At 40.5% G+C, this 14191-nt stretch overlaps 2 protein-coding genes across 31 annotated transcripts in view; both read left to right on the top strand.

Moving 5' to 3' along the window:
* The window catches only part of LOC100511652 (glycerophosphodiester phosphodiesterase domain-containing protein 4), an 882168-nt gene that overhangs the window by 686928 nt on the left and 181049 nt on the right, over positions 1-14191 (top strand). The gene's annotated exons all lie outside the window — the stretch shown is intronic.
* The window catches only part of PAK1 (p21 (RAC1) activated kinase 1), a 236440-nt gene that overhangs the window by 202416 nt on the left and 19833 nt on the right, over positions 1-14191 (top strand). For all 30 annotated transcript variants that reach the window (XM_084975452.1, XM_084975463.1, XM_084975453.1 and 27 more), the window contains 4 exons: positions 1264-1380; positions 4038-4212; positions 6822-6885; positions 9532-9580. In XM_084975452.1, the coding sequence (XP_084831578.1) occupies positions 1264-1380; positions 4038-4212; positions 6822-6885; positions 9532-9580 (405 nt within the window). The remainder of the gene's footprint in view (positions 1-1263; positions 1381-4037; positions 4213-6821; positions 6886-9531; positions 9581-14191) is intronic.

Raw genomic sequence — 14191 nt, 5'->3', positions numbered from 1 at the left:
AGGCCCCAAATGGTAGCAGGAGGGGAATTCTCCCTCTGTTTGTTTCTGGAATCAGATGGTGAGCTTCTTTACCACATGGGCCATTTTTTCATCTTTGTACGTTTATGTCAACAGCATCTGTCACAGTATGTTACTGATACAGAGTAGGTACTCTGAAAATATCTGAAACCATTGAATTATATCAATATGTACTGAGAGATCCCTATTGCTTCTCTGGTCCTTTATTGTAATCATTTAATCTCTATCAAAAATCTCATGTTTCAGAGCTATTTTGTCTCTTGAATCTGTGTTATAAACAGTGATGGTATGATTTTTTTTGCCTGGACCTGCCCTAAAGCCTGCCAATTTTGACCCAGCTTTGTTAGAGTTTACATGGGAAAATGAAGTTGTTGAAATGATAGCAGATTCAACTTGTGGTGTGGGCAAGATTTGTCCCAGGATAGGGCAGAGTCTTAGTGAAGTGAGTAGCATCCAGGCTGGAGAGAATTTCATTGTCCTGAGACAGTGGTCTCCTGATGTTCTGCATCTTCAAGTTAATGCCATAATGGGTGCAGTAGGTTTTGGTAAAGAAAGGGAAAGGATGAGTTCCCACTATGGTTCAGTGGGTTAAGAATCTGACTGCAGCGGCTTGGGTCACTGAGGAGATGTGGGTTTGATCCCTGGCCCGGAACAGTAAGTTAAAGGATACAGTGTTGCGGCAACTGTGTAGGTTGCAGCTGGGTCTTGGATTCAATCCCTGGCCCAGGATGTTTTGTGTGCTTTGTGGGTGCGGCCATTTAAAAAAAAAAGGAAAGGAGAGGCAAAAGCCTGTTTGGATTCCATTTACCATATTAGAAAGGACCAAGGAATGGTACTGATAAACTTTATATGGTTGTAACTTTGATCCCTTCCCCGCATTTTGTACTTTATGCCCTGGTCAGCATAGAGAGTAAAAGTCATAGAAAAGAAGGAACTCTGAGCTAGTCTTCAGGGTTTGGATGAGGGCAGGCAGGTAGAGAAGCTGGAAGGTGGTGTCCTCATCCACACTTAGTCTTTGGGTGGGAGAAGGAAGGCGCCAAGGGACGGAGTGGAGAGTGGGAGCTGAAAGAAGAGGCGGGAAGTGGCTGAGTTCCCAAGACTAGTGACACAAAGGTGGAGCTTGCAGGCTGGTGTGGGTTTCAGAAGGGGAGTGGGGTAATGTTTCTTTTGGAGGAGGGGTGATCCTGGTAGCTTAAGTTCCATGTTGGTCGGACCTGATGAATCTGGCTTTTCTTCACTGTGCAGAATGTGAAGACGGTGTCCGAGACTCCTGCCGTGCCACCCGTTTCAGAAGATGAAGATGATGATGATGATGCCACCCCACCTCCAGTGATTGCTCCACGTCCGGAGCACACGAAATCTGTGAGTCTCTGGGGACGTGGACAGCTTTGTGATTTATGAGCGTTTGCATGGGGAGTGAGGGTTGGGTGCTGATGCCTAGAGGTTTAATACGTTGATGGGGTCCTTAGATGTTGGAGATGGTGAAGTCACCAAACTACCTTGATTGAAAGGTACTTTCTGTATGATTAAGGACAAGAAATGGTATATGTATTTAACATTGTTTGGCAGACAGTCCCAATGTGTCCTCGATAATTGGTGTCTGTAGCAATTCAGCCCTTGTTTACTGAGTCTGTTCTTCACAGACAGGAAGATATACAGAATTAATGTATTGCAGGACTAGCATAAATTATTCCAGACCCCTGGGAAGCAACAAATTAGCCTGCTATTGATCTTTTCTACTCTGTTAAATGTGCAGTGTTCAGCCTTTTAGTACATCATTGATGATACTGAAAGACCCGAGAGAATTTATAAAAACGTTAGTGCTATTAATATGCTGGACATCAGAAGTGCATTTTGATACTGGATGTTGGCAGTGATTTTTATTTAACTTCCTTTGAGGTTCTTGCAGCTCAGAATAACCACAGTCCCTTTCCCCTCATCTTGCACAATCTGCCTTTCACTTGATTTAGCACCACTGAGCACTGATCTTTCATTAAATGACACTCTATTAGTGCTTCTTCGTTTGGACTTTTTATTATGACAGGAGCTTCATAATGCAAGAATGAGCTAGGGCTTAAACTCTGTGATAATTCATAAAAAGACTGTCTCAGAAGTAGAGAATTCATGGAGATGTTCAAGCAGAAGTTGGTTGACTGACCCTGGGAGATGTTGCAGAGGAAATTCAAGGGCATTAGATGACCTTTTAGGATGAGAATTTATAAGCAGAATCTGTGGAATCACTCTTTCTGTAGTTGCAAAATTATCTTAAGGAAAATGAGCTTCAAAATTAAGAGTTGTTAAGATACCTCACATTGGCATGGCTTTTTTTGGTTTATAAGCATATTCATTTAAAGTTTTTTCTCTGGTAAACAAGGAACTCCTCAAAAGTAGAGGAAATACATGAATATTTCCAGTGCTTAACATAGTTCTTGGCAGGTTTTAGAAAGGTAGTTAGTAGTGAATGGACAAATGAATCAATACATTTGATCTTCATACCATTCCTTTCTAAAAAGACATTGTTAATTCCTGATTTATAGTAGAAATTCAGATTTGGAAAGGCGAATTGATCTATCCAAAGTCTCTTAGGAAGTAAAAGAGCCAGGATTGAAAACAGGTAATTGACCCCAAGTCCAGGTTTTATTAGCGTAGTGCAGTGGCCTTTTTATGTAAGCAGATTTGTGCTGGGAGCCAGAGCATTTTAGAGAAGCAAAGGTTTGTGCCCTCAAGGAGCCGTGTCCGGAGAACTAAAGGAGGACAAGGCATGAAAGTACAGGTTTAGGTGCCAGGGATATAGTTTCTTTATATGTGCAAGAATAGAATATTAAGAAATCCTTATGCTGGAGTAGTCTGGAAAGCAGCTGTAGTCTCTGATCTCAGTGCCTTGGACTTATTGCTTTTTCCTCTCTGTAGAATTTTCTCTCCCATTTCACCTAGTAAAGTCCTGTCCATCCTTCACATCCAGTTGAAGAATCCCATTCATTTGTTCATGGAGTTGTCATTTACCTGAATGCTTGTTTTTTGTTAGGCAAGTGCTTTAGGAGCTCAGGAATCAATGACACACATTCCCTGTCTTCATGGAGCTTAGAGGCTAGCCAAAAAATTATGGTGATGTTTTTATGAAAAAAAAAAAAAAAAGATAAATGCCTTGAAGCATTTCCTGGGGAAAGGACATATAACTTATGATGACTTCTTCTGAACCTCAGTAGTATATAGTTTGCTCATTTCTTCTGACATTTATCCCTTTCTGCCTTGCAGTTAGGACTTTCTCTAAGACTTTTTCACAGGAATAGAGGATGCATTTTGTGCAGTAAGGCAAATAATAGGTTCTCAGTACATGTTAAAATAAATGAATAAATAGGAGGTCTGCTGGGTATGATACTACTCATTTCACACAATAATTAATTTATTACCACAACAACCCTGTAAGATAGGTATCACTAACATCACCGTTTTACAAATGAGGAAACTAAAGCATAGAGAAGTAACCTGCCCCAAGACATACAAATGGTAAGAGGAAGAGTCCAGGGAATCAGGCTCCAGAATCAATAGTCTAATTGACTACATCCTACTGCCTCTTAAAGAAAAGCAATTATAGTTCCTTCTCTGCAAGAGTTCTGGATTTAAAGAGGGAATAACTCAAATGAAACTAACGTTAAGTGTTGCATTAGCAATGCAAAGTACTATGGAGTCCAGGATGTTCATTTCAGCTTGAGAAAGAATAGAATTTTACAGATGGAGGGGATTCCTGTCTAATGGTAGAAAGTCCTTTACACTCTATATTGAGAGTTGTCTAACCTGTATTGAATATCTTCAGAGTTCAGACTCTCACTAATCCCTTTTGTTTATAGGGAGGGCCAAAAAGGCCATTCTATCCTCATGGCCTGGGCACACAGGAGGAGGAATATAGATTTTGACCCAGGAGAAGGGATGAGTTTACTGGGGTTTGTTCTTCTGTGGATGTTCTAACACACGACTCTTAGAGATGTTAGCCTTGCCAAATTCTTGCACCAAAAATGCAGGTATACACACGGTCTGTGATTGAACCACTTCCTATTACTCCAACTCGGGATGTGGCTACATCTCCCATTTCACCTACTGAGAGCACTACCACTCCACCGGATGCCCTGACTCGGAATACTGAGAAGCAGAAGAAGAAGCCCAAAATGTCTGATGAGGAGATCTTGGAGAAATTACGTAAGCACGTTGTAGGTCTTTGAATTTCCCTCTGGTATGTGGCTGTTTGAACACAAAGATGGAATTCTGTTGCTGTTAAGATCTTAGTTCTGCACTTGGTGTATGTGGCTGGCTGACTGTGCTTTATGTCTTAGCCACAGACTGTGCTTCTCTTCTCCTTGTCCCCGTACCCACCTTCTCTCTGTCTCAGCAGCCCTGTTAGGATGTGAATGTGATGAAAGAGAGTGTGGATAGCCTAGGTATGGGCTGTGAAGATGACAAATAACTTTTACCCAGTGAATAGTCTGGAATATCATGTTGAGAAAGACTAACCTGCTGGGAAAGAGTGCTATGTTCATTATTGATGTTTGCCCTTGATACAAGACAGATCTGCTGTCTTGGTTATAGGAAAAGAGGGAAGGGAAACTAACATTTTGTGAACCTGTGCTATGTACCAAATGACAAACAAGGCTTTTTCCTGATTTTTTAAAAATGTATTCCTCATTTTAACCCTGTGGAGACAGACATTATAATCCTTATCTTTTGCAGTTAAGGTGTTTGAGGCTAGTGATGCTAAATACTCCGCCCAAGTTCACACAGCCAAAAAGTAACCCAAAAACTAGGGTTAGAGTGTATCTTGTGCCCCTGTAATCAGAGCGTGCTATTACTTGCTGTCAGGTAGAAACTTCCGTTTTACTTTCTTTAGTGACCAGAAATGGGCTGTGTTAGGGTAGCTTGTTTCTGTTTTTCAGTAACCTGAGGAGAACTCATATGAAAAGGAAGACTGGGTTGATCTGTGGGCTTAGAAGAATCATCTGACAAGGCCTTTGATTTATTCTTTGTACTTAACTACTTCTAAAGAGGATTTGATATGACTGGTTCTGCCAAGTCTGCATGCTGGCATTGCCTTCTTAAGTTGACGTTTCTGATTCTCTAGCTTAGCAGCTCTTAATTACTTCCAGATAATTCTTATTTGACTTAAAAAAAAAATTCACTCTTTAAGAAGTTACCCTTGCCCAGAGCCCTTATGAAATGATGGAATAAGGAAATCCACTTACCTAGTCATCTGTTTACTCCTGTATGTATTCTTTTTCTCTGAACCAGATTTTTTTTTTTAAATTAATACTTAGGGAGTTCCCGTTGTGGCACAGTGGTTGACAAATCCGACTAGGAACCATGAGGTTGCGGGTTCGATCCCTGCCCTTGCTCAGTGGGTTAAAGATCCGGCGTTGCTGTGAGCTGTGGTGTAGGTCGCAGACAGCTCGGATCCCGTGTTGCTGTGGCTCTGGCGTAGGCTGGCGTCTACAGCTTCGATTAGACCCCTAGCCTGGGAACCTCCATATGCCGCGGGAGCGGCCCAAGAAATGGCAAAAAAAGACAAAAAAAAAAAAAATAATAATAATAATACTTAGAACATAGAATCATGGAAAGCAGACTGGCTTGGGAATTAAGGACCCTTGAGTTGAAGCCCCATCACGGCCACTGACTTGAGTCTTGGGCAATTCCTACTGTTCTCTGGGTCTCCTTTTTCTCACTTTTTTTCCCCCCTTTTTAGGGCCGCACCCATGGCATGTGGAAGTTCCCAGGCTAGGGGTCGAATCAGAGCTGCAGCTGCCAGCCTACACCACAGCCAAGCAACGCCAGATCCGAGCTGCATCTGTGACCTACACCACAGCTCACAGCAATGCTGGATCCTCAACCCTCTGAGCGAGGCCAGGGATGGAACCTGCATCCTCATGGTTACTAGTGAGGTTTGTTACCACTGAGCCCCAACGGGAAGTGCTTGTCACCACCTTTTTAATAGGGATGTTAATGCTTGTCTCATTTGTAAATCAAATGAGATAATGTGTGTGAAATGTACCAAATCCTAGTTATTGGTATTAGTGGAAAGCACTCTAGTCTGGGAGATCAAAACCAAACTCCTAATTTTAGCTCTGACACCAGTTTGCTATGTGACTTGGGGGAGAAGTATCTTCCTTTTTCTGATCCTCCGTTTCACCATCTCCAGAATACTATTTGTGAAACTGTGAACTCTCCCATACATCTCTTTTTTTGCACTTGAAGTATTTTCTGCTGTAACGCTTTCTTGACTTTCTCTTCCTGGCTAAGTCCTCTTTACCCTGTAAAAATTAGTCCAGATAGCACCTCCCTTCTGAGGCCTTTCCAGTCTTTATCTTTACCTCTTTCTGTATCACAACAGTTATTATATTTTCATGGAATTTTATGCTAATTGTCTCCTCCTCAAGATTGGAGCTTCTTGAGAGCATAGACTGGTCTTACCTGTGTCTGTCTTATCTTTCTCTCTTTGTTGCACTCAACATAGGCTTGGGATGGTAGTAAGTGAGCATATTAAAATGAGTAAATGTTATTGAATGAATGGATTTAAAAATAGATGAATGACTTTTAGGAGTTTAAAATTGATTAGATTGCTGTGAATAAAAGCAGTAAGGAGATGAAGCTTTTGGTTGAAACTTAAGGGGGAAAACTAAAGACATGTTTAGTGTGGTTTGGGGGTATTGGAGAGAGTTCTTCAGTTGTCACTAACTCCAGTGTTTGGAGTAACATGGGGCCTGTTTTGTATGCTAATCTGGAAAAAAAAAAATGATTCATGGTCTTTGTTTCTTTCAAAGGGAGCATAGTGAGTGTGGGTGATCCTAAGAAGAAATACACACGATTTGAGAAGATTGGACAAGGGTTAGTAGGGGCGTTTTCTTTCCCTATAGAAATGACTTAAAATTGTATGTGCTGGTATATATGATTTTGCTTTTGTTCTGCCTTTCATAAACCTGGTTGTTCTTTTCCCACCTCACCTTTCACCCATCTGGAGGTGTTTTGTTAGGCTAACTTTAGGTATGGCAGAATTATACTTAATATGAGAGATGTACCCCTGCAATGAGAGTGAAAAACTGATTTTCTTAGCAAAAAACCTCCCTCCCTCAAAAAAAACCTTCTTCCTAAATTACAGCTCTGCTTTTACAGATTAATGCTGTTTACCTGATGCTGAAACCTACCAGCGCTATTGTGAAATGGAAGACTCAGAACTGCAAACTCTTTTGCTAGCACATGGGACTTGTTTTTCTAGGTGGATGCCAAAATTCATGTCTCCTGCTCTCTGGCTCCCTCTCTGCATCTTATATTCTGCCCTCAGCATACTGAACTCAGCAGATCTTAACTGAATTACTTTTAGGTGGTAGGCTCTTTGAATACAGCAATGAATCAGACAGTTTCTGCCTTGAGAGACTTCCCTGTCTATAGAAGGAGGTAGACAGTCAAACAAAAAATTATACTGTGATAAGTCTTAAAAGTGGCCATTATTTTGAGCAAAAGAAGCCAGATATGAAAGAGCAGATACCGTATGAGTTTATATGAAGTTCAAGAAAACTAACACATGCTAATGTAAATCAGAAAAACGGTGGTGTCTAGGAGGGGAAGTGGCATGAGGGAACCTTCTGTGGTGATTTGCGGGTGAACACATAGGTGTGTATGTACATACCAAAAAATCAAGTTGAATACCTGAGCTTTTTGCAATTTACTTTAGGTAAGTTATACCTCTCTATAAAAAAGAAAAATAATGAGATTTCTAAGATATGTCTAATTAGCTAAATTTAAAAAGAAACTGAAAAAAGTATCTGGCTTGTAGAAAGCTCAGGGTTACTTGAATGAAAGCACTGTTAATGAAGTCATTGAAGTTTTCTGTTTTAGTTTTCTTCCTTATGCATTCAAGAACTTCTGAAATAAGTAAAGTATTGCATAATATACTGATGTTGTATTTGTACAGTCTTTTGTAATTTAACATCTATTATTTGCGTCTGTTGTTTAATGTAATCCTCAAAACAACCCTGGACTTGAATGGATCTCATTTTTTCCTAGTCCAGTGCTTCTCCTACTAGACATGCTTTTGTGAGTCGGAACTGGTATAAGGTAGTTAACACCTTAGGAAGAAATTATTTTGCTTGCTTCAGAGTAATCTGAGATAGTATTTCCTTGAGCTAATTATGTTGGGGTATTAAGGATGTTGTGGAAAGGTATATATAGATAAGTAATGGGCACATCAGGTCCTATCTCTGGACTTTAGTTTCTCTATCTGTACAATTTAAGGGAGAGGGGTTGTGGATTCAGGATCTTTCACCTCCAACTACACACACACACACACACACACACACACACATATGCAGACGCGGGAGACCCATAAATAGGCAACATATACAAAATGGTTTTCCCTTGCTTACTTCACAGATCTATTAGTGCCAACAAAGGAATGCAATATTTATTACGCACCTATGCTGTTGTTTCCACATCCATGATTTTAAAAATATGCATGCCACACAAACATGACCAGTTGGTACTATTAGAATTTTTTGCTTGCTTTTTTTCCCTTTAAGACCAGAAGTTTTGTATTTTTTTTTAAAAAAACCTGGATTTCATATGTCTAATCGTATGTCTATTTGAGGTAGAAACAATCTACTACTAATCAGTGAGCTTGAGTAGCTTTCTGAGCCTCTGTAATCATGGAGACACAGTTTCAAAATGTCTAGTCCCTTGAGGCCTGGGCATATTTGCCCTTTAAGAATGAGACATCTGGTGGGATAAGGGAAAATGCAGATGGGAATATAGATAGCAGCTTTATGACAGAAAATGGCTAGAGATTGGATGATCAGGCAATGGGGAAATAACTGCCAGTGCACATAATCCAGTCCTTATTTGACTGCTCATATCTTGTGATCTCAACATCCTGTCATGTTGTTAGGAGCCCAACCAAAGAGTTGTAGTTAGGAAGCTGGTGACCATAATTTCTGGCTTCAAGGCAAATTTATCGGTGACTTTTCCCATTGAATTGATCTGACTTCCTTGGGAAGCATAATTATAGGACTTGACTAGAAAATGTTTTTGTTTGTTTGTGGGTTTTTTTAGTACTTAGAATTTTAAGTTTCTTTCAATTGCATCATGTAAATCTGACATACTGACATATAAGATTACAACTATTGTTGCATATCACTCACCTAAAACTATACAGGGTTTGTGGTTATAGGCATAAAATGAATTTTTAGTCATTTAGAATGAACGTGATTACTTTCCTAGCATTATTCCTAGTATTTCTCTGCCTTTCTCCCTCCATCCCTCCATTCTTCCCTCACTGCCTGCTGGCCACTACGGCCTTTATTCTCTTGACTACTACATACTGCCTCTCATGAGAGTAGAGCAGGGGAGGTAGTGGAGAGGATTATTTTTTCTGCTATTGTTATTAACATTTGCATTGCGAGATTGGGTATAGAGCTGCATTTGACAAATGTCAATTCATGTAATACTTGTTTTTATTCCTCTTCCCCACCTGCTGCTCAGTGCTTCGGGCACTGTGTACACTGCAATGGATGTGGCCACAGGACAGGAGGTAAGTAACCGCCTCCTACAACTGTGCCTTTAGTTCCACTCTTTATTTTTTAAGTTTTAGCTCTTCTTAGATTAGTAGGGACACTTCTAGTTTCTTGCTGTTGTAGAGTAGAAATCTGTAACATGATGAGACTTACAGATTTTGGAAAAAGTCACTGTGACTTTTGGGGACAGATTGGAGGAGATAAGAGTGGAGTGGGTGAGTCAGGAGGTTATTGTGTAATTCCACGTGAGAGATGATGGTTTGGACTAAGGTGGTAGCATAGACTGAATGGGTAGAAGTGTATGAAATTGAGAGGTACTTAAGTAGATTTGGCAGAATTTGTTGAATGTGAGGATGACTCACAGGGAGTGATATTAATCAAGGAAAAAGAAAAAAGGAGGAGATAGAGGTTTGAAGTTGGATATTGCCTGAGAGACCTTCTTGTGAAACTGCTTGGTGGACAATTATTTTTATAATTTTGGTTCTTGGGAGAGAAATCTGATATAGAAGAGACTTAAACACATGTCTCTTGACTCCTAGTCTGGTGGTTTGCAGGATTCCAGTAGACTTTGAAGTCCTCATTTGGAAGCATCTCTTGGTCTCTCATACTTCGTAAGCTGGAGAACTCTGATCTTATTGCTAAGGCCTGATGACCTAAGATCTTTTTTTGTGTGTGCATGTGGGGGGGTCTTTCTGTCTTTTGTAGGGCTACACCTGTGGCATGTGGAGGTTCTCAGGCTAGGGCTCTAATCAGAGCTGTAGCTACCGGCCTACGCCAGAGCCACAGCAACGCGGGATCCGAGTTGCATCTGTAATCTACACCACAGCTCACAGCAACGCCGGATCCTTAACCCACTGAGCAAGGCCAGGGATTAAACCTGCAACCTCATGGTTCCTAGTCGGATTCGTTGACCACTGAGCCACTATGGTATGTTTACCACACTGCAGATAAAGTGATCCTACTGATACCTCACTTGATTCTATTGAATTCTTACTAAAAACATTATAGATTCCATTATATGTTTTATGTATAAAACATTAACAGGAGAGATGTTAATGTTTTATACATTATATTATGTGAGATGAAGAAGATGCCTGTCTTATAAATTCCTGAATCCCAAATTCCTTACATGTAGTAGGTATTTAATATTTTAATGTAAGTAAATGATTGATCATTCACCCTAAAATAAAGAAAAAGAACCCTATGAGGTAGGGAATATTATTTCCTTTTTATTGATGAGGAATTTAGGAGTTGGGAATTTAATCTTTACATGGTTGTGCTGTCAGCAGTTAGCAAGGACTGTGTTAGAAGCTTTTGATTCTGAAACCTAAACTTATACTTTCTGAGCTGTAAGGTTAGGCATTAGTGCCCCTTGCTGTGTTTCTGGCCTCTGAGGCCTCATCTCCCTTGATGGGAGGCAGCCTGGTGCTGGGAGTTTCTTGGAAGGCCTCAAGGTTCTTTTTCTCTTATAGGAGTGCCGTCTGCTGGCCTGAATAGAATGTGTGAGAAGCTGGCCACAGGAAACAGAAACTTGACTTCACTATGTGCCTGCCTTGTGGTTACAAAACTATGAATGGAAGTGGGTCCATTAGGGTGGCTAATGCAATGTAGTCAAGAAGGCCTCATTTCCTGCCCCAGGGAGTATAAATTTTTAGTGTAGCTGGCGAGGTGCTCTGTGTTTGTGAGTGAGTACTTACTGGGAGTTTGCCAGCTAAGAAGAAGAGAGCTATTGTCTATCACACATGGGAAGATAGAATGTTAGTGCTGGGAAGTTTTCCAGTTACAGATCCAACACTTAATTTTCAAGCCCTCTTTTAGACAGAATGCATGAAATAGAAAGAATAGAGTGGAAGAGGCTTTGAAGTCCTGTGAACCTGAAGGCATTGATTATGACCTTGCGCAACTTTCTTGTAAATCTTAGTCCCAATTTCCTTACCTGAAAATGCAGATAATGATTTTTGCTTGGCAGGGTTCTTGCTAGGTTTTACTGAGATACTGTCAGTAGAGGACCTTGCCTAATACTAGCACCTGGTAGGCATTCAATAAATAGTAGTGGTGGGAGGGTGCTTGGTTTTTGCTGAAATTCCTGCTAATAATGTTGTCATTCTTGCTGCTTTGTGCCAAGTACTCATGAAATGGAGTTATAACAATAATTAGCATTTTCATTGTTGTCTTACTGTATTATTTAAATTTCTTATGTATGAGTAACACATTGACTACTGTCTCCTTTAGTTCTCAAAACAGTCCTGTAAGAAGGGGAATCAGGGTTGGGATTATTATCCTCAGTATTGATAAAGAGACTGAGGCTCAGAGAGCTGTGATTGGTCAAGGTTAGTAAGTGAAAGACTCGGTCCCAGAGTTTAGGTCCTCAGAGTTCAAGTCTAGTTCTTTTTCTCTTATAGGAGTGCTGTCTGCTGGCCTGAATAGAAGGAATCTGATTAGCCGAGGGGCCTTTAGCCTAGCCCATAGTTAGTCAGTCAGTAGTCAGTAGCTATTGAAAAGGACTCCTGGTGTCCTGCCACTGCCTCTATGGCTGGCCTCTCTTCTCCCTTTGTGCTGCCAGCCGTGACCTCTTTGACATTCATAAGGATGGCCTGCGGAACTCCAAAGGCACTCCTTTGGGTCCAGGTCTTATGTGTGTTGTAAGGGCTTATTATCCTAATGTAATGGGTCTTTAGATCAGTGTATTCCTCTTCAGACATGAGAAAAAGCTAATCATCAGCTGTTCTAGAAAGCCGCAACCAGACCAGAAGCCTAACCTGAAAGGAGACCCCACTCCAAAGCAGGTTTTTTTTCCTCACTTAGGGTGGGGAATAGAGGTGATCAAAATGTTTAAAACGTCGTTTCTATTCTTAGTAATGAACTAGCTCTTGACCAATGACATTACTTGACTTGAAAAAATTAGAGTTCAGGGTTTTTCCCATAAAAGTTGAGTCATTCATACTCTATACTTCTTGCTGATTCTGGAAAGACTTATTTAGTTGTCCTATAAGGTGTTTATGTTCTTGTCTGTTAAGCAGGAAAAAAAATATCTTTAAGGAATAAACGTTTGGGAAATAATTTAAAGTCTACTCCTATAGGATAAAGTAGTCTATTGCTGATCCTTTTTGTGGTTTTAAAACAAAATACTTATCAACCCACTGAATTCTCTCTTTTCCTCTTCATTTCCACAAACATTTGTTGAATACCTGCTGTATATCAGGCCTTGTGCTTGGCATCAGGGATTTTCGAAGCTTTCAAATGGGCTCTCAAGCTTTCTAGAAATACACACCCTAACAAGTCATCATACAGCTCAGTGTGTGGTATGTTCCACACAAGAGGTATAAATATGATCTTATGGGGCTTCAAAGAAGGAAAAAAAGCCAATCTTGTTCAGAGAATGAGGTTTCTTTAGGCCTAACAAAAGTATAGGAAGGTTTTGAACATGTGAAAACAATGCAAGATGTTCCAAATGGAGAGAAGCTCAGATCACAGAATACATGAAGAAATACAGAGAGAAGTAAGATAGGGGTCAGATCATAAGGACTTTGAATGTTGGGCTGAGGAGCATCTCTAGGCACAACAGGAGCCATTTCTGTAAAAAAGGGGAGAGTGTTATTAAACGTATTAATCAGACTGTGTCTACAGGATAAATGGGCATCACTTGTGAGGATTCCAATCCTGACTTTGCTGCCGAATAGCTATGCATGCAAGTCACATACCCTCTCTGAATCACAATTTCCTCATCTGTCAAAAGGGGTCATTAGTAATCCTTAATGTATAACGTGTCTCTGAGGGTTAATTGAAATATATTTAGGATTACATAGTACCTGGAGTTCCTGTGGTGGCTCAGCAGTACCAGACTCGACTAGTATCCATGAAGGTGAAGGTTTGATCCCTGGCCTTGTTCATCGGGTTAAGGATCCAGCATTGCTGTGAGCTGTGGTGTAGGTTGCAGACACAGCTTGGATCTGCTGCTGCTGCGGTTGTGGTGTAGGCTGGCAGTTGCAGCTCTGATTAGACCCCTAGCCTGGGAACTTCCACATGCTGCAGGTGTGCAGGTGCTGCCCTAAAACAACGCTAACCACAACAAAGTACTTAGTACCTGACACATAAAAGAAATAGATGCAAAGTGCCTTGGAAACTAACGTTTATATTATGTAGAAGTTTGTTTATGTCTATGGACCAAAAAAAAACCCTGTAAGATCTTTTTCATACGTAAACATTAAAAATCCCGTTTCTTCTCTTAATCTAGTCAACTTGAATTATTTTTCCACACCAAGTTCAAAAGTTCTCTCCTTTATGAAGCCTCTCTGCATTGCTAGTTTGAAGAGTTCTTGACCAGTTTAATGTTTCTGTAGGACTTTGTATGACTTTTGTTATAGGGTGCCTCTTTTGTATTGTGATTTTTAAAAGTATTTTTCTAACCTAAGTATTTTATTTACTAGAAAGCTTGATCTTCAAACTTTGGTGCACGTGAAAATTGCCTGGAGGACTTTTTAAAGCACAGAGTGTCTGATTTAGTAGATCTGGATAGGGCCTGAATATTTCCATTTCCAGCACATTCCCAGATGATGATGATGTTGCTGGTCTGGGAACCTCACACTGAGTACCACTGATCTACGATGAACTGTGAGCTCTTCAAGGGC

This window comes from Sus scrofa, chromosome 9, assembly GCF_054392235.1.
Source record: "Sus scrofa isolate SSC_HxYL_T2T_F1_AM1 chromosome 9, Sscrofa_HxYL_maternal_Yorkshire_Landrace_v2.0, whole genome shotgun sequence".
Classification (NCBI taxonomy): Eukaryota; Metazoa; Chordata; class Mammalia; order Artiodactyla; family Suidae; genus Sus; species Sus scrofa.
This window is presented reverse-complemented; position numbering and strand designations above follow the sequence as displayed.